The 22,255-nt window shown below is 35.2% G+C and overlaps 1 protein-coding gene across 3 annotated transcripts in view; it reads right to left on the bottom strand.

The window, feature by feature from the left end:
* LOC125667586 (uncharacterized) overlaps nucleotides 1-22,255 on the bottom strand; it is a 33,026-nt gene that overhangs the window by 3,848 nt on the left and 6,923 nt on the right. The window contains exons 1-4 of one of the 3 annotated variants that reach the window (XM_048901160.2): nucleotides 20,200-20,594; nucleotides 14,825-15,037; nucleotides 9,437-9,619; nucleotides 4,378-4,534 (exon numbers count right to left, since the gene is read on the bottom strand). In XM_048901160.2, the coding sequence (XP_048757117.1) occupies nucleotides 4,378-4,534; nucleotides 9,437-9,619; nucleotides 14,825-15,037; nucleotides 20,200-20,231 (585 nt within the window). In that variant the 5' untranslated portion in view covers nucleotides 20,232-20,594. Of the gene's footprint in view, nucleotides 1-4,377; nucleotides 4,535-9,436; nucleotides 9,620-14,824; nucleotides 15,038-16,804; nucleotides 17,130-20,199; nucleotides 20,595-22,255 lie in introns of those variants that run through there. The other 2 variants (XM_048901159.2, XM_048901161.2) reach the window with 2 other exon arrangements.

Here is a 22,255-nt window from a genome sequence, read left to right as displayed (position 1 = left end):
ATCAGTCCTGACACAGACTTCACGTGTACTATGTAATCAGTCCTGTCCTGTCACAGACTTCACGTGTACTATGTAATCAGTCCTGTCACAGACTTCACGTGTACTATGTAATCAGTCCTGTCACAGACTTCACGTGTACAACGTAATCAGTCCTGTCCTGTCACAGACTTCACGTGTACTATGTAATCAGTCCTGTCACAGACTTCACGTGTACAACGTAATCAGTCCTGTCACAGACTTCACGTGTACTACGTAATCAGTCCTGTCACAGACTTCACGTGTACTATGTAATCAGTCCTGTCCTGTCACAGACTTCACGTGTACTACGTAATCAGTCCTGTCACAGACTTCACATGTACTACGTAATCAGTCCTGTCACAGACTTCACGTGTACTACGTAATCAGTCCTGTCACAGACTTCACGTGTACTACGTAATCAGTCCTGTCACAGACTTCACGTGTACAACGTAATCAGTCCTGTCACAGACTTCACGTGTAACACATGTCAGAGGACCTCTCATTCTAAAATTGGACTTGACAACCACAGTCGGCACTGCCCTGGACTTGACAACCACAGTCGGCACTGTCCTGGACTTGACAACCACAGTCGGAACTGTCCTGGACTTGACAACCACAGTCGGCACTGTCCTGGACTTGACAACCACAGTCGGCACTGCCCTGGACTTGACAACCACAGTCGGCACTGTCCTGATAAAGCAGCCTGACTTGTTGCAGGTCTCCATTGTCTTTAGCAACAGATGGATGCCAACAAACAAAAAGAATGGACACTGAAATCCGACAATACTTTTGGACATTGCAATCTGACAAATGATTTATTTCCCAATGCCAAAACTGAAAGTTGTACGTCATATGGTCCAAACTTTGACAAATTTTGTCCACCTTGTTAAAAACACTGTTTATCAGGCTGGATGACATGTCATACATTATTTCATCCATTTTAACCAGAATTATTTTGGTTTTAAATTGGTGTTTACAAACAAATGTCACTTGGCCATTTCTAATGCATATTCAGAAGACCAATCAAGTGGCAGTCACATGACCAGTTCAGACTCTGGAGCCAAGATCATTGGTGCATGGTCTTATCTGTGTAAATCTGTGTATTTTGTTACTACAGTACCATGCCATAAGTTTAGGAGAGAAAAAATATCAAATACCTCTTAGTAATTCGTTGTTTTATATTCTTTCAAATCTAGATTTAGACAGTTGCATCTGAGTTATGTACATCATGTTGGGATTCCCCTCATAGCCATGGGGCTATCTATAAAGTGGCCTGACAAGTGACAAATGTATTTATGGGTTCCCACTATATTTATTGTCACTGTTTTCTTTTACATGTAAATGTTTTCAAGCATTTACTTAGGGTAAAGTGAATAATTTTAAAAACTAATTCAGCTCCGATAAAGTAATTCTGTACAATTTGAAAAAGAATAATAGATGAACATCGGATCATGCAGCTTGAAACTACGATTAGTAAGCGCTGTCTTACTATTAAGAAGATCTTGGAGAACACACAACTCACTCTCGTAGCTTTTTGTTGGATGACATCTATACTCGGCTTTCATGGATACAGTTTCTTACTATTAGTAATAATAATGCACTGTTTACTAATTATAGTTTCAATATTGGCATTGGGAAATTGGCATTGTCATTTATCAGAACAGAATTCGAAATTAACATATGCCCATCATGTCGGTCCATGACTGATTGTAATTCGAACTGACATTCACTCCAGTCACACCAATGGCACTATAGTCAGGTTTTTCAAAACTTGATTTTGAAAAACCCACTAAAGACAAATATATATAACTCATTACCTGCCATCCATCAATGGAATCCTGAGTCTGTCAGACAAAGAAAGCCAAATTATAAGGAGGAAGCGATGATTTTTATGATGAGAATGAATCAGATTTTTATACCATATAATTTCAGGAAAACACTGGGTTGGTAATTTTTTCCAGGTACAGATCAGTTATACCCTATCAGTCCAGCTAGACTGGTGACAAAAAATTAAGTTAGTGTCAAGTCCTGCAACTGTTCAAAAGTGTTATCAGAAAGAAATGTCCAAATTCATTGTCAGAATGTCCAAAAGCATTGTTCTCTATTGAAACTCTAAATAGACACACCTGTGAGAAATGAACAAGGAGCGCGGCCATATTTCTTTCTGATACCCTGTCTATGTTTGGTACATCTGACTGGTTTTCCAGCTTCATTCGAGCCATGCAAATCTCTGATAGTAATTTATTGGGGATAAAAAAAAAAACACGATGTGAAATGTCATGCATATATATGCTCAAAAAGACATTGAAAATTGGTAATGTACGTATCCAAAATATTTGGTCAAATTTAGAAGAAAATATGGACTCCGAGATTATTTGTTTTTTTTAATTAGGTTTTTACATGTTCTGACATGCATGCAGGCATTTACAATAAACATGTCAAAAATGTGTAGCAGACATGTGACAAAATCATTTAAGACCATCATCTACTGATATAATGGAATACTTCGAAAACATAAATTGAACTTCACATCAAATGTAGATGTTCAATTGGGAGCAAGACTGACATGCACGCTAATAAATGCATCATAGATAAACTACTGAAATGGACAGGAGATGTGCATTACATGTAGAAAATATTCTCTTTCTTCCATTTTAATATTGAAAAATCTCACAACAAACACTGATGGGGTTTATTTGTATTCTGACAGTAAACACATTGTCACTTCATGCAGATGATGACACTCAGCCTGTGCCCATTAGCTGTATTCAATCAGGAGAAATATCAATGTAGAATATTTTTTCTGTATTGTATATATGACTGACTAATAATGTAAAACTTACTGGCTGGAGTGCTTGCAGTTCTTGGAAATGATAAAGAATTTGATAATATACTTATTTGTGTTTTTTTTTAAAATAGGCCTGACAGAGAGAGAGTCTTATTTCATTAATTTCAACAAGTATATTGCAGAATTTCTAATTAGTAAATGAAAAATTACTAGTCTTACAGCTTGCAGATATTATCAAAATGTATTCCACAGTTATAATGATATAGAATGGAAGTGAAAACTTATATTAAAAGTAATGTTATTGAACAATATCTTATTTCATAGCCTTTCATTTCAATTTACTATATATGACTTAACTAATAACATTGAGTTTACTGGTGGGAGTGCATGCTGATGTGACCTGGAATGTACAGATTGTCGTCAGAATTTTGTATTAGCGACATCAGAATATCGGAGCAAATCAAAGATCTGGATTTGATCTGATTTGTATGCTTTTAGAGTCACATAAATATGTCAATATAACTGTGTAGTACGTATTTTAGTAATAACTGAAAGCTGCAAGACCTTTGGTAACTATAGTAATATTTAACTTGCAATATAGTTTTTGAAAGTATATTATGTTTTCGAAACTAATAAAATAAACTATCTCTCTTTCGAAGCTAATATCTCTCTCTCTCTCTCTCTCTCTCTGTGACTAAACCTGTTTAGGGAGGTCCTCGCAATGCCTAGGAGAGATTACAAAACATGTTAACCCTTTCTCTATACCGTACTGGTGCATTTGACCGTTGGCGCATAAAACAGGACTATGCAAAAGAAATGCCTCTAAATCTCTGAAACTACAGCCATAAGAACTACATGTATATATCATACTGATTTAAATTAATTCTAAAAATTTTGTCATCTCTAAAATGTGCCGGTAGAGAAAGGGTTAATGTAAAGGCAAGCAATGTACTATCTAATAACTTTTTTCAAAGCAGGAGAAATTACATAATTCAGGGGGTGTCCTTAAGATGAATTTTAGGTGAGAAAACAATAGTTTCATAGTGACAGCGACATTTTTCCAGAGCACTATGGGTAATTCATTATTTTTCAGCTGATGAAAAGCAAATCATGTCTCACATTTTGTAATCATTGGTGCTCTTTGCAACACGAGCTTTGCTTGCAATTACTTCACGGGACAGATAACTTGCAATGTACAGATTATGGTCCTTTGTTAAAAGTTATCATACTGTACATGAAAACTTTGCATAAGTCCCATGGGGATCCAGGTTAAAATAGGTCCTCAGTACCCCTTGCTAGTCATAAGAGGCGACTAAATGGGGCGGTCCTTTGGATGAGACCACAAATACCGAGGCAGGTTTGGCATGATAAAGATCCCTCCCTGCTCAAAGGTTGTAAGCGCCGAGCATAGGTCTAAATTTTGCAGCCCTTCACCGGCAATGGTGACATTTCCATATGAGAGAAAAATTCTTGAGTGGGATGTTAAACAACATATAATCAATCAATCTAACTTTGCCCAGAAAAACCAGATGAACTATGAATTTCGAGAATGCTGAGACATCATTCATTACCTTTACATCAAATGTAGGATGTTTGTTGCTACCCAGCATCCAGTGAATACTTTTGACAGATTTGGCGGGAGAGTCACATCTCGAGATAGGAGATGGGGTGGGCTCAGGACGGGTTCCTTCCACTTCTAAATGTTTGTTTCGAACTGCTGAGATCATACTGCAATACAGAGAAGCTAAATTTCAGTCATTATCCATGTGTATCTGGTAATCGAAATCAGTATGAAATTGGCATGAATCAATATTACAAATGGAATATAGCTACAGATGAAGTGGTTGTCAAATGATCATATTACCAGAAAAATATCAACATCAGGAAAAATGTGAATCTTTTTTATATGACATACTGAAAACATCATTTCATGGAATTAATTCACACATATATAAAAAATTCTCATTCATATCCTGTTTCAGATAGTATATTAATTAAAGCAATATTACATGTAGCTCAAATTCTGAAAATTTATTTTGTTGTAAATATGTGCAATTTATATAATGACAGTTAACCATAATCAGTAATAAGATTAAAATCAAGTTTAAGACTTTATCAAAATAAAGAATTCAGTTCTGTTGAATATACAATTTAATATAGAAAGACAATAAAATGCAATGTTGCTTCTGTCAGAGCCATTGGATAGCTAGGGTTTCTAACACAAATATTGATAACAAAAGTTTACAAACCTTATTTTTTTCCGTCATAAAAATAGTAAATCATAATTTTACAACAAAAAAATTCCAACACCAAAATGAAAGCTAGTATTGCTCTAATAGGTATAAAACTGTACCCCATATAGATTGCAATATCAACTCTACCTCCCCCCCTCCACGACTTCTCCATCAATGATGCACTGTCATCTGCCTAAGGCATGTGTCTGGTTTTTTCCCCATAATCCTTATTTGTACAATTCATCATATTCCACCTAACTTTATAAATCATGTCAATGTTGACTCATATTTTATAACAATGCTTTTCTATGTAAAGGAAATTAATTAAGGACTAGAATTGCCCTAAATGAACTAATATATCCCCGGCAAAGTAGTAAATGGAGGTAGGTGTGTTATGGTTTTTTGACATACAGTCATGTATTGTGAATTCCAGTGAAAGAGGAAATCACATGACCCCAAGACCATTTTCCTATCTCAGCTGACGATTTTCTATCTCGGAGTCCAGTTTGCTTGACCTTTAGATTATCCTCATCCGTTTGTGAGTCTGTGTGTGAAGTACTGCGACTCCAGGTGAGAGGGGAAATCACGTAGCATCAAATGCTATAATGGCATCATGCATAAAATGGTGGTATCAGGATGAAAAAGATATAGAGCTGAAGGAAAATAGACTTAAGGTAAGGTTTGCAACAACAGGGAGATAAGTCTTGGTGTACCTCTGTGCACTTTACACTCTATGATGATGTCACTATGAACAAGATGCCCATGGACCACATTGCTTACTTGAGTCACCCTGGCCCATATTTAAAGATTTTCTCTATATATATTCACATGTAAAAATTTGATCCCCTATTGTGGCCCCAACCTACAATGTACCCTCGAGGGACATGGTTTTAACAAACTTGAATCTGCACTATGTTGGGAAGCTTTCATGTAAATGTAAACTTCTCTGGTCCAACGGTTCTTAAGAAGAAAATTTTCCCTATACATTTATATTTTTTTATGCAAAACTTTGATCCCCTATTGTGGCCCAAACCTAGGGGTCATGGTTTTGACAAACCTGAATCTGCACTATGTTAGGAAGCTGTCATGTAAATTTCAGCTCTTCTGGCCCAGTGGTTCTTGAGAAAAAGATTTTTAAATGACACCACCCTATTTTTGCATTTTTGTGATTGTTTACCCTTTGAAGAGGGCATGGCTCTTCATTTGAAAAAAAACAAACTTGAAAGCACTTCACCCAAGGATGCTTTTTGCAAAGTTTGGTTGAAATTGGCCCAGTGGTTCTCAAGAAGAAGTCAAAAATGTGAAAAGTTTACAGACAGATGGACGACCAGAAAAGATCACTCAAGCTAAATCAGGTCAGGTGAGCTAAAAAGTGTGTCATGACTTTCTCCTTGTATTCTAAATGCCAATGCCCATTAGGGGGTGATTTCAATGTCACAACATAAATTCAAAATTACCAGATGGCACATACTATGTATGAAAAATTGTAGACTTTTATAATATCAAAGAAAATTAATAAATGACCATTTGAGAAACATTTGTCAAGCAGATTCACACACATACATCGCTTCTATAAGCTTAAACAATTGAAGGTGATAGTCGTTTGTCCAACAATGTAAACAAACATCAAACTATGGAATAAAAAGTGCAAATTTATTTTAAAGGTGGTATCTCAGACAGTTTCGTGCGAACAAAACACGGAATTTATGACAAAATAGTACTGTGAAAACGGTACTGTGATAATTGCATTGTTGTCCCCTTGACATTGAATTGAAATAACACATCTTGATCGATTATAATATTTCATTTCTAAGGTAGACATCCACATATTTGTTCATATTTGTTTTTGTGTCTAACTTGTGATAATTATTAAACATCTAATTTTAAATTCATCAATCTTCAGCTTGATCTGCATCTCTTGATAGCAAAATTGTTTAAATAAACAGGAGAAAATGTTAAACTACCATACTTGACAAATAGATATACCTATAGTTTATCATTTTGGGGTTGGAATCATATTTCGTTCATGAAAATGTTCAATGCACCCTTCAAAAGTTATACAATTATAAAACAAAGTGACAAATCGCATACATGAAATAATTATTTTCAATCTTTACCATGGAAACAAAGCTTGGTGGGTAGTCAATTAATGTTTATGATCCAACTATGTTAAAAGTGAAATTTTTCTGACGTAGACCTTGTTAAGCTGCTCAGTATGCATTTTTTGTTGCCATGGCAACTGATTTATACTTTATTGAAGAAAAAAAAGAAGTGCTTTTTTGTGTTTTGAATTAAAATTTCTCTACCAATTAGTGTAATCTGATTGATGATACTTTTCCCCCCCACTCTTTCTTAAAATTCTACTAACTTTTTACCCCATAACTTTGTCTCGTGTAGCTTTCATACCACTGTAGTGTCCCCTTTTGTACAAAGATCCAGAAAATGTAAAACATAAAATTAAGCCCATCTGGTCAAAAAAACAACATGGGCAATTTTTTTAAAAGTCAATTTCTTACTGAACATGATATAAAACATGACTTTGTTGGCTATTTGTTAAAATGTTGCAAACCTTACCTTAAATAAGCAGGCTAAATGTGGTGAATATTAATGAAATTTTTAGAACAGAGAGAAATCCCCTGATCTTATTTAGAGGGTCAAAGTTGAAGGTGGAAGATAAAAAAAAAAAAAAATATATATATATAAGACTTCAAAAACATACAGAAAATGCATGTCCTCAAGCTTAGGGTGCCTGTATACAGCAATAGCACTGTCTGGTTTACAGCGTGGGTGCCTGTATACAGCAATAGCACTGTCTGGTTTACAGCGTGGGTGTCTGTATACAGCAATAGCACTGTCTGGTTTACAGCGTGGGTGCCTGTATACAGCAATAGCACTGTCTGGTTTACAGCGTGGGTGCAACACTAGATTTTTTTGTACAATTCCATATACATGTACATGTATGTCCTCAGAGTTTGTAGTTAACATATGTGCGTCAGTCCGTGACTGGTTAAAAGTCTGGCAGACTGACTAACATTTGCACCAGTCAGTTAGAAGGGACTGGACAATTTTCTGAAACTTCATTTTGGAAATCCTACTTATCTAATCCTAAATGCACATTTGTCACTCCCCTGTAGATATAAGCTAGGGTAACCTGATTATAAAATATAGATCTCACATACCTGTGAACCTGATTATAAAATATAGATCTCACATACCTGTGAACCTGATTATAAAATATAGATCTCACATACCTGTGACAAAAATATTCTCTGAGGTATATCAAGTTAAAATTAAATATGTTCATTAATTTCTAGAAAACTCTGAACTGTAAATTTTTCTGCTGAGTGGTTGACATTATTCCCTATCAGTCTGGTTGGGCTGGTGACAATAAAGGGTATTTTACAGCCCTGTATCCTGTACCTTGTATCGACCATATAAAGCTCATCCAATAAACAACAGGATATTTGGTCAATGCCCCGATATTGTGTGTTCCATTTGATTTTGATGTTGTGTTTATCAGGTTGTGATGCCAGACGTAATACTATCTTTGTGATGCCAGACTATCTAGATGCATCTTACATTGCAGCTAAGATCAACAAACATTGTCAAACATTTATAAAAATGGCATCACAGATTTCGAGACACAGAGAGACAGACTAACATAAATGCCCTTAGTAATGAGAAAACCAGTACTAGCCACAGTCATTTTAGGGAATGGAAAATGCTATTTTTGAATAATATATCTAGTACCAACATTCAGGATTATAGATCTCAAATGAGATAAAAGAAATCAGGGATATAAGTAAAGAAGCTGTCAATACTTATACCTGTACCTCAACAACTTTCTGGAAGAAAATCCAATGGCACAATTACATGTGTATTCCATAACTGTGTAGGAATATCAAGAGAGATAACTCTATGTTACCTACTGGAGAACAAATTTTTTTATTCATGCAGTTTCTTTCAGGAACAATTGTAAACTAGATGTGATTATAAACTAGGTGTGAGGAAATGACTAAACTCCTTATTAATGGCCTAATGAATACAAGAAGAGCATGTAAATTGGAACAGAAGCATATATGCTACAATTACATAGTAAAATCCAAAGGTACATACTCATGTTATTGTCAAAAAAGTCTTAAAACTAATTATCAGTAGTATAAATTTAATTCCATAAAATATTGTTTCGACCATATCTTATTAATACTTATGAAATGAACATGTGCAATGAATGATATCAGGTCATTTTCAAGCACACCTTAATTCTGAAATTGCATCTCTCTGGTTTCAAAAGTACTGCAAGCACATAGTGTTTAAATGTTTTTTTCTAAATGCAAGTGCAGCTGAGTTTACTCTGTGCCAGAAGTATAATGCCAATAGTACCTACAACACTAACCTTTTATACACCTGTACATCATCAATATCTTTCTGTGGGGGAGTCCAGTGAATGGGTCGCATGGTAGGGGTTATAGCAGCATTCTTGAATTTCGGCACCACAAGGTTCATCTGCCGCTCGGCTTGAGCATAAGTCTGAGGTGGATTTAGCATCCGAACAACAGGACCTAGTTCTCCAGGGATTCTAAAACACCACAAAGAACAAACACTGACTAAAATGTAAAAAGATGTGTTTCTAAAATATGAATCTCCACAGCGACAGCTTAGTGTATGGTAGCCCAGGTCACAGAGCACGTGTAGCACGGTGAAAAAGGCCTTGTCACAGTGAATCCAACCGATAAACATCAAAGCTCTCTCAGCAGTTCAAAAATTAAGTGGGTCAAAGGTCATTGGACATCAAATATTGCTCCATCTGAAAGGCTCTGTCATAAGATTTACGACACAAAATTAAGTGGGTCAAAGGTCATTGGACATCAAATATTGCTCCATTTGAAAGGGCCTGTCACAAGATTTATCACACTTTGAATCTTCGGGCAGCTAGAACATAAAAAATTAACAGGTCTGTACTAGAATGTAAATATACATCATTGCAAGCCTTAGTATCCATGAGTGATAAATATCAATAAAATGAGACAGACAAGAGGCCCATACGACACATTGCTTAGCTATCGTGATTTTTAAAAGTTTTGCAACTTTTATTGTCATGAAAAATTTGAACCATATTGTGACCCCAACCTAGCCCCAAAGGGTTATAATACAACAATGATACAATATGTCACAAGATAAACAAGAGTACCGCAAACAGTACAACATATGCCCGTCAGACAGTGAAATTCAACCTGTATAAGCACATTATGCACTCTGAATGGATATCATACATTCTGAATAAAAAAGTTTTAAATAGGTCATGGTGCACCAATCTATCTGACATGTGAACTGATCATATATTTCTCTGAGAGGAAGGTTGCAATATCTGTATTCATGATGAGAATTAAGAAGTCCAGGAAACTTTCTGACCTACTTTTAGTCCTAAATTAGGTCACAGTGCACCAATGAAGTTGAAATGTAAACTGATTATGTATTCCTCTGAGAGGGAGGTTGGGACAAAATTTCAGGGAATTTTTTTTTTAAATCTGGAAAACTGTTTGACCTACTTTTAGCCCTAAAGTAGGTCATGGTGAACCAATTGAGCTGAAATGCAAAAGGAAATTTGTGATCTTAATTCAGGGCAATATCTATATCCGTAATAATGATAAAAAGTCTGGAAAACTGTTTGACCTACATTTAGTTCTAAAGTAGGTCACAGATGGACAGACCAATCCAGCTGAAATGCAAACTGAACTTACATTCCTCCAAGAGGAAGCTTGTGATTACATTTCAGGGCAATATCTGTATCCGTAAAGAAAAAAAGTCCAGAAAACTCTTTGACCTATTTTAAGCCCTAAAGTAGGTCACCAACAGATGGACCAATTCAGCTGAAATACAAACTGAACGTGTATTCCTCCATGAGGAACCTTGTGACTAAATTTCAGGGCAATATCTGTCCCCTATTGTGGCCCCATCCTACCCCCCCTCCAATGGTCATGATTTGAACACACTTCAATCTGCACTACTTGCATATACTAATACAAGTATTAATGGCCCTGCTGTTATTGAGAAGAAGATATTTCCTATATACATGTATTCCCATATAAAACTTTGATTCCCTAATGTGACAACACCATGCCCCAGGGGACCACAAATAGAGCAAATTTGAATAAGCACCCAAGAATGACTTGTGCCAAGTTTGATTGAAATTGGCCCAGTGGTTCTTGAGAAGATTTTTAAAAGATGTCAATTTTTTTTTTTTTTAACTTATTCTTGATTATCTCGCACTTCAAAATTGACATGGCACTTCATTTGAACAAACTTGAATCCTCTATACCCAAGCATGCTTTGTGGCAATTGGCTGAAATTAGCCCTGTGGTTCTGGAGAAGAGGTCAAAAGTGTTAAAAGTTTACGTATATACAGACAGTAGACTGACGCCAGAGGAAAAGTGCTCAGAATAGCTCACTTATGTGAGCTTAAACCATTCAATTTTAAAGACATTACAGATGATGATGTTATGGAATTTTTCATAAAGTATGATGTTTCAGGATATATTTTTTTCCATGATGTACAGCCTTATATTTCAGTACAAAAACTAAGCAAACTTTGAAGCTATGTGGGTCAATAAAACCAAATGTTGAGACCACCCCTGTCAAAGTGCAAGTCATGTAGATACCTATTGATTAAAGGGTACAGATTATCTTTCATCCATTCTTTTAAGTTAAATCGTTAAAAATCTTCTCAAGAACCACTGGGCTAGGAAAGTACAAATCAGAAAAGCTTTCAAAGAGGCCTTCATGAAAATGATAACCTTCATGGAAATAATAATGAAATGCTGATCTAAGGCACAACGAAATACTTCACTAGAGGGGATGCCAAAGTAAATATGTATACATGTATGGGTATTACCAATTTCAAGTGTCCCCAAGTTTAATTGGAGGTTTGAGTAAATGTTCTATACAACAGAGCATCTTCGTGTTTGCTGATACGCATTAAACAAATGTTTGAGTCCTAAGAATTATGTATTAGGTTCCTCAAAAATGTACAGATTTGAATTTTTTCAACTTCACATTTGCACCACTTGTAATTTGAAATAATTAATGAGACATTTTATTATATCTACACAAAAATGTTCATTACTCAAAACTACTTAAGGGCTGGTTTTTAAATGTGACAAAAGCTGCTAGCAATTCATTGATCAAAATTAATTTTTATATAGCAACCAATGTAGTAACAGTTTGAATATTGTTGATGAAATATGTCTATATGTACTATCTGCTCTTTATCATCAAATTGAAAACAACAGTACAGAAAATGGTACATAATACGCCCGTCACAAGTTTATGTAGAATGATTTTCTTCAGCCATGAGTTGTAGAACTTTACTTAAGGTTGTATCAGCCATTATCAACCTGTGACATTCTTTTGCAGTGTATAAAAAAGGTCCAAGCTTATAAAACTTTGACGGGAGATACATGTAAATAGATAATCCAAAAGCTTTGTTTGTTAAAAATATTTTCCCAAAGTTTACTAAGTTCAACAATTTGTAATTTTTTCAAACATCAAAGAATATAAAACAACAGCTTCATGGGCCACATCGCTCACCTGAGTCACCTTGGCCCATAGATTTTCCCTATATATTCACATGTAAAACTTTGATCCCTATTGTGGTCCCAACTTATACCGCCAGGGGCCATGATTTTTACAAACTTGAATCTGCACTATGTAAACTTTTTTGGCCCAATGGTTCTTGAGAAGAAGACATTTAAAGATTTTCTTTATATATTTATGTAAAACTTTGATTCCCTATTGCAGCCCCATCCTACCTCCGAGGGTCATGATTTTAACAAATTTGAATCTGCACTATGTCAGAAAGCTTTCATGTAAATTTGTACTTTTCTGGCCCAGTGGTTCTTGAGAAGATTTTTTAAAGATTTTCCCTATATATTTGTATGTAAAACTTTGATCCCCTATTATGGCCCCATCCTTAACCTAGGGGTCATGATTTTAACAAACTTGAATCTGCACTATGTCAGGAAGCTTGCATGTAAATTTCTGCTCTTCTGGCTCAGTGGTTCTTCAGAAGATTTTTAAATGACCCCACCCTATTTTTGCATTTTTTGTAATTATCTCCCCTTTGAAGGGGACATGGCCCTTCATTTGAACAAACATGAAAGCCCTTCACCCAACTTAAAGGATGCTTTTGGCAAAGTTTGCTTGAAATTGGTCCAGTGGTTCTGGAGAAAAAGTCAAAAATGTGAAAAGTTTACAGACGGATAGACAGACGACGGATGACAGGCAATCACAAAAGTTCACTTGAACTTTCAGCTCAGGTGAGCTAACAATTGTTGAGAATTAAATCCTTGCAATACACAAGTTTTTCAAGTGGTATAAAAAAGGCCTTATTTAAAAAAAATGTGAGAAGATTAATATGACAAACCACGTATTCACTTTGTAATATTTCCTCAAATCTGACTATGTTCAACAACCTGTAGTTTTCTCAAAAATGATCTTGGTCCAAAAGTCCCTGTCTCAAGGAATATTTGTAATCAATTATGATGAGTCTCTGATGAAAGGTTTAGGAGATGGGAACTTTTATATCAAAAACTCTTGAAATAAGAAACTTTTACATGCTCTGGGTGACCTTGACCTTTCTAAAATGGCCTTGAAAGACATTGGTCCAAAAGTCCTTGTCTTAATATTCCCCTAAAAACTTTTGGAGAGCATAAAATGTAATAACCCGTTGATCAAACATTACAAAACTCGAACTTGATCAGTAACTTGCCACTCTAAAACTACACTGCAAGTTTCCAATGAATTCTAGCAAGCAAGTCTGGAAAACCAATTGGACAGACTGATTGACAGACAGAGGGATGGACAGACTGAGGGATGGACAGACTGACTGACAGACAGAGGGATGGACAGACTGAGGGATGGACAGACTGACTGACAGACAGAGGGATGGACAGACTGATTGACAGACAGAGGGATGAGGGATGGACAGACTGATTGACAGACTGATTGACAGACAGAGGGATGGACAGATGGAGAAGAATCCCTTTTGGTTTTACAGTAGGGGACTAACAAGCATATAATTCAACCGACCAGCTTAATGTTGAATTTTAAAAAGGTCAAATTCAAAGCTATATGGTTCATCAATAGGCAAGTTTGTCTCTGATTTTATGATTCACTAAATACACAAAATGATAATGGAAATATACTTTGCTAGATTTTATGCTTTCATGCTCAGAAGCAAATACCTTAGTACATTTTCACTGCATGGATTATTTAGCACTTCCCTTGGATCTCAAACTGTGGGTCACATGTTTCAGAATAGTGGTAGAGGCCTTTCTGCACATCATTATTATGTACTCATGCAGTCTGTCTGCATGTTCAGGAGTAAAGATTTTCAAAGAATGCATGTTTTGGGCCCAATATCTCTTGTGGCCCCAAAACAGCACTGACCATGGAGTTCACTATTTTTGTGTTACCTAAACCAAACAGCAATTTCAATGACACTTAATTTGCTGAACAGATTTTGAGAAGATTTTCAAAGATTATGATATATGACAATGGATGGGCACAGATAGCAAAAAGTCAACAAAGTCGAAACTTGAACTCAAGTCAAGAGATTTTGCTCAAATTTTGACTGCTCAAATAAAATAGTTTAAGATTTTTTCAAGAAATCCAAGTTTGGTGATATAAATTTTAATTGTTAAAGGGGAAAATGAGGAAAGTTTAAATTCATCTTGGCAAATTTGGCATAATTGGCATATTTGAGAAGTTCTTCAATCAAATTTACTTTAGTTGATTCTGGTAACCGTGGCGAGTCCAAACATTGTCTGGGTCACCATCAAATCTGCAGAATGCCTCTCTGGGCGTGTCGATCCTCGGGAGTCTGTAGGGAACAGAAGCATTGGTGAAATCCTCGGCATCTACAGAATGGAAGGTCCATTCTCGAGCTAACTGTGGGCGACGGGAACTCTCCGGGAGGCTACGCGCTGTCTTAGACCATCTACAGAGAAATCAAGCACAACTGAAACTAATAGTCAATCATCTATAATAATCAGAAATATGTATAAAATGATTCTCACTTCTCTGTTTTAATGTACAAATTTATATTCTATATCCAATATGTACATACTAGTACACATAAATACAAAATATGTTTTGTCCCCGAAAGTCAGTTTCACTCCCTATACACTCTACTAAATAATCGAGATTACATGACATGCATACACAGGCATGTGGTACATCTTTCACCTCATAGAAATCCAGATCATCAAATATATATTATCAAAGACTTTAATAACAACTAAACATGTCACTTTAAAGATACAGTTTCATCATTATGTTCTAGAACAAATGAAGACTAAAACAAATGAAGAGACATAACATAAGATGGACAGTGAATAAGCATGAAATGTGTTCACATGGACAGTAAATGAGGGGCATCAAAATCTGTAAGTTTCACTTTTCTGATAAATTTATTCACAAGCTCGTACATATACTTGTATATGCATGGTACAGAAATTTCACTATTTTTTTTTTTTTCATTTAAGGACATTCGCGACGTTTCTCAATGATATATAACTTTTCACGACATTTCACATTCAATTCAATTGATTTTTAAATATTCACCCAATGGTGTCAACCTAAGTATTGATAGGTTGCCCGATTGGATCAACCTAGGTACTGATATATTGCCCAATTGGGTCAACCCGGGTACTAGATAGGTTGACTCGATGGTGACCACTCCAGACTCATTAGGGATTTTGTGAGAGTGTCAACCCAAGACTGTGTTGGGCTTTCAAGATTACACTTAGTGTTGTGACATGAGAAGCCCAGCCCCTGGCCAAATAAATGAGATTATATTATATTTGTTAATTATTTCATTGTACAGTATGTGGTACACTTTTATTAGAATTGCTTTTGATACATGAATTGTGAATTTTATTTCTGGTTTTAGTAGTGTATAAATTGATAGTTCCTGGTTGCTTGCAAGTAAAAATGTTAAGTTGTATAAATGGACATTACTGTACGTATAGCAAAGAAGTAGAGAAAATTATTGGGAATAAACGGGTAGGACCTTTGCATTACTATAGTCAGCTATCCAGTGTGGTACACACCATGGCAATATTACTACAGCACAAAATTTCAACCCATTTCAGAAATCATGCATTTAGAACTCTTCAAATCGTGGAGATGAAAAAGTTGAGAGAAATTGTCAGAAATGAGTGTCCTATTATAAACAATCTTGTAACATACATTCTGCCATTAACCCTATTTCTAATGCTGTTTTCTAACAGAAGTCATTTTGTTCTGATTTTCCCCATAAAATACATGTAAACATGGAACCGTTTCAATTTCACTTTAATTTCTATAGGTAAAACTTATACAGTACCAATTTTGATGCACCAGATGCGCATTTCGACGAATAATGTCTCTTCAGGTAAATTTAATTTGTATGTCTCAGCTGTTCATGTGCTAAGTGGTTCATAATTCACATGCACTTTCACCTTGCCACTTCAAAGGGATTTATATAAAGTTTGAATCATCCATTAATACCCACAGGTATATAACGAGAATTGTACCAGTATACAAAAGGAATAAGGTGTGCCTTAATAAAATTAATATCAAAATCAGCATGGATGGCAAGAGTAATTACTTTGGGATGGGTCCAAAAAAAAAGGGCAATCAAAAAAACGACAGCGCTGCGATAAGTCAAATGTGATACTGGGAGCAAAAACTCCTGTTCTTGTTGAGTATAAGATAATTATACCTTAGCTTATGGTTACCACCATAAGGATCTGCTTCAACTGTAGGAGGGACAGCCACTAGCATGTTTCACAAATCCGTTCACTATTAACTCCACATTCATTACACTTTGAAATCAGCAATGAAATAATCAATATTAACAGGACATGGAACACTACATCACACCGTGTCCACCAAGTACTACCTTAACACTCGATGATAATTCAAGTTATCAAACGAAATTGAAAGGAAACAATTTCAATTTGCAAACAAAGGCTTTGCCCTGGAAATCAGATTACTGCTGCCAAGCGTGCGGCCAATAACCATTGTGAAGGACTTTACTTTTTAATAATCAGATATTAAAGGTCTGATTTGGAAGGTAATATTTAGTCAGCTTTGTTGCATAGTTGATTAAGTCACACTGATATTTATATTAAAAATGCTCAAAGTCCTTGTCAGATCACCATAAAGAGGCTAGGACATTGAAAATACAAGAAGAAATAGGAACACTAAGGCCATATTTTTGCTATTTTTACCCATTTGATGAAATACATGTTTAAAGCCAAAAACATTTCATGCGTGAAAACAAGAGTTTGAGCAATTCCCTTGCATTGTATACGTTATGATCTAACAAATTACATCACTGCACTTGGAATTTGTCAATTCAATGTCAACAAATTTTTGACAATTTAAATGTGAATTAATACTTTCAAATGATCTTCTGATTACATTGCTACAGCAGTTTTGTAGTTCTGATGTGCTCAAATGAAAAACTATAAATATGCATAAAATTACACAGATTTAAAAAAAAAATCACAATTTGCAAGATCTTTAAACAGAATCTGATCAAATTTTACTTTTAGTAATATCTATATGCCTTTGTTAGCATCAAAGGCTAATCTGGTGATAACCATTAGCAAAGATGCATGATCTGACAACGGCAAAATCAAAATTTCATCATCATCTAAAGACTTTCAATATTTAATGGCAAATTGATCAAAAATTGCCCCTTGAATTTTGGTTTACTGACTTGTCACATCTGTTTATCATATCATAGATATAGTGGGCAGTGTTAAAGCATATCTATACTAAATATGTGACAAGCCCCTGGGGTCATGGTTGCTCAATTGGTAGAACACATGCTTCATGAGGAGATTGGTTGATTGCATATTGTTTAATGTCCTTCTCGAGATTTTTTCACTCATATGGAGACATCACCATCGCCAGTGAAGGGCTGCAAAATTTAGGCCTATGCTTGGCACTTATGGCCTTTGAGCAGGGAGGGATCTTTATCATGCCACACCTGCTGTGACACGGGACCTCGGTTTTTGTGATCTCATCCGAAGGACCGGCCGCCCCATTTAGTTGCCTCTTACGACAAGCAAGGAGTACTGAGGATCTCTTCTAACCCGGATCCCCCTGGGACTCATGAGGAAGTTCAGGTTCGATCCCATGTCACAACAAATGCAAGTTGTAAAAACAGGTGAGGACTATTCCTTTGCCAAGCACTCTGCTATAGCAGTTGTTTTGGGTGATCTTAACTACCAAGGTTCTATGTTATAGTAGGACATTAGCATGATAAAGAACCCTCGATCATTGCTAGTTGGCATTGAGCACCAAGTTAGAGAAGGTCTTAAATTTTGCGGCACTTCACCTAAACTAGTGACGTCTCAAATATTCTCAAAGGGACATTAAACTCCATACAACCAACTAACTATTCAACCAATCTTTGGTTTTCAAAGATAAGAATGTCAATTTCTACAGGAATGTTTGTTAAATGGAGCACCGTCTATTATGAGACTTGGGATTCTTTGACCCATATCTGTTCCTGTCTTACATAAAAAGAACCATGTCATTTCTGATCATTATTGTCTTTGTCAGACTACAGATTTAAATCCAGCTAACTAAGAAGAGCACATAATGTGCTTTTGGTGTTTAGATGTATTATCTTAATCTTATCAAGAAGGAAACGTAAAACATGACAGATAAATTGGCTGTTGTATATCTACGTACTCCATGTACTGTTTCACTATGCCCAATAAATCCAAATCTCGAGATTTTCAAGTGATCAGGGGTGGGACTTCATAGACATCCATTACCACATAGTATATATTTGGGAGCATTTCCAATCATACATTCATTCATACACATAGAGAATTTCCATATCACACAACATATCAACCATAGATCTCGTGTAAGCCAGAAGACCGAAAGAAATTAAGAGATGAAATTAATTTGTTTGAAATATCAGAATCACATCTCTGATGAATTTATGTCCCTATGAGAAAGTGCATAAATTTTGATTAACATAATAAATAAAGAATTTAAGTCTAAAACAGAAATTCTCAATCTGACTAAAGTACAGACCTATATTATTATATATAATAATATAGGTCTGTACTTTAGTCAGATTGAGAAATTCTGTAAGGGGTATAGCATGGATGATACTAAAATGCCTAGGGACGATTTGACTACTGTGATGTCACTCACTTCATACATGCCTGCAATAATTACAAAGTATGTGATAAATTGACTGAATATAAACCACCTGTACATACATCATTTATACACCTAATACACAATTATATACAGATGTACACCCACCTAATACACAATTATATACAGATGTACACCCACCTAATACACAATTATATACAGATGTACACTCACCTAATACACAATTATATACAGATGTACACCCACCTAATACACAATTATATACAGATGTACACTCACCTAATACACAATTATATACAGATGTACACTCACCTAATACACAATTATATACAGATGTACACCCACCTAATACACAATTATATACAGATGTACACTCACCTAATACACAATTATATACAGATGTACACTCACCTAATACACAATTATATACAGATGTACACCCACCTAATACACAATTATATACAGATGTACACCCACCTAATACACAATTATATACAGATGTACACCCACCTAATACACAATTATATACAGATGTACATCCACCCCCAAATTTAAAAGTTCTTGAACAGTTTCTTCCATCTTTTGAAGTGTGGACAGTAATTGTTATTATACCAAGAGTCTGCTTCACATGAGACAATAGTTGATTTAATTATTTTGGCATTATCCCCAGCAAAATTCAAATTTAACATTTATGACTTCTAACATCAAATTACTTGTTATTTGAGACAAAATACACAGAAATCAATCATGTTAGAAAGCCTTAAAATAACCTCCAAATAGGGGCCAAATTTACTCATAAAGAATGTTGTCAAGCAGCCCCTGATTCTAGGTGTTGTCAAGCAGCCCCTGATTCTAGATGTCGTCAAGCAGCCCCTGATTCTAGAATAATTAATTTGCACTACCTTCTCACAGAGTATTTCCTTTTAATTACACCATAATAATCATCCTGCATACATATATTACCTGGCTTTTCTGGGCAACATTTTCACGTCCATCCCATTGTTTTAAATTCGGTTCAGAATAACCATAAATCCACCACATTCAACAATATCTTAAAGTTACAGGTACATCCAGCAATTAAGTTCAACTTTAGCCCGCATAATCCATCTGTATATATCCTATATCACATAACCTGATGACCATAATCTTGAATTGCTAACTTTACTTTGAAACTATCAACTGAATTGTTTAAACAACAGAAACTTGATACAAGTCACAGAACGTAAATTAGGAATCCTCATTGAAAACGATCATTTAACCATTGATCTGTATTCAAAACAAACACAATCTTCGATACCCTGTTCAGTTGTTTTTTCAAGACCATTATTGATCCATAGTGGCAATATTGATGTCGCTGCTTTTTAATATTAATTTTTTATGCAAATTCACTGCAGTAATCTAATTGTTCTCAACGACAAACCAAGCTGAGCGAGTATGTGAAGATGATTCTAAGTTAAATGTCTCAGGGAGCATTCAGTTATGAATAGGTATAAGGATTTGGTTACCATAATTAAAAATGGTAAAAGAACTATATTTGAAATTCACGGTTTGTACACATCTGGTAATCCAATAAAGGCTTTATCACAGTGACTTCACTTCACTACATTTAGAACTGAAGTCTACAAACTTGCTCAACCCTTCTATAACCAGGGGACAACGTTGGATAAAAACATTATTTTACCTCACTAATACCCTGTGTCAACAAACTGGATAATGTATATTATTAACTAATATGAAACTTAAACTTTTATATTCAAACCCAATATTTCCTCTTTTCCCTAGCTATTGTCAAACACTGTCAGCTGACTCAATGTACAGATGTAGCTTATTGTATCTGAAATATACCAGTGTATCAAATGGGTTTATGTATGCATGGAGATCTTCAAACAACAATTAAAGTACACAATTTCAAAGCCTAAATACCTACATGAATGTACATATGTGATTTTTGTGTGTGATTCAAAGTGTGTGTGATTTACAGGGTATTAGTGCATGTGCTCTTGTACGTAAAATACTTTGCACATTGTAGCTGCATGTTTGTGAACTTAAAGTATTTACTATCTAGTGCCTCTGCTTATAAAATTTATGCTTTTGGATGACTGTCTAAGAAATATAATCAATATTGGAACTTAAAAATCTTTTGAAAAAGTTTTATTTCACTGTTAGTGTGTATGTAGCACTTGCTCTCAAAATGAAGTCATACATGTTATTATATACTTTCAATTTCATCTCTTCTTTTTTCTTTAAAAGTTTGCGGGCATATATCACACGATATATGTCCGGAAACATTCCGGCCCGCAAACATTACGTCACAATCAAATTTCTACGCCGTTAATTTAAAATTTTTCGTGTTTTTCATCTTTTACTCAGTTAAACCGATAAAGTTATTGTTAAAAATAAAATTATTGTTAGTTTCTGAATGAAATTGAAAGTATATAATAAAAAAGGTTATACACTTTGTATGGGAAATATGACGACCTCGTTTTTTGTCGCGAACGGACCTTGCAAGCTCGATCCTTCTAAATAAATATATACCGATGACTGAAAATACGGAAATCTGTAAAATTATACACACATTGTGTTTTTAAAACTGAGGTTTTTCTTCTTATCACATTTAACACAGCAAAATTATAGTTCTAAAAATTATCAGCTTTCCTTATATTACTAGTGTAATAGGTCCGAAACATTTGCACTTAATGATAATTAACCCTAAGTTTGTTGATATCAGGAGATGCTAGGAACTCTTGTACAAGCACATCATTTTCCTGTAAATAGTGAAGCATGGAGTCAAGAAAGAGAAAGTATGGTTGTCCCAGGTTGTTGTGGTTGACATACTTATCTGACAATCGATGGCAGAAATATGCTACCATACAATAGTAAACCACATACCAAATTTCAACTTCCTATATCAAAGTATGATGAAACAAGGCCAATGGGCCACATCGCTCACCTGAGTCACCTTGACCCACATTTAAAGATTTTCCTTACGTATGAATTCGCAGGTAAAACTTTGTCCTAT

Source organism: Ostrea edulis, chromosome 2, assembly GCF_947568905.1.
Source record: "Ostrea edulis chromosome 2, xbOstEdul1.1, whole genome shotgun sequence".
NCBI lineage: Eukaryota > Metazoa > Mollusca > Bivalvia > Ostreida > Ostreidae > Ostrea > Ostrea edulis.
Note: the sequence above shows the minus strand (reverse complement) of the source record. Positions and strands in the feature narration are given on the sequence as shown.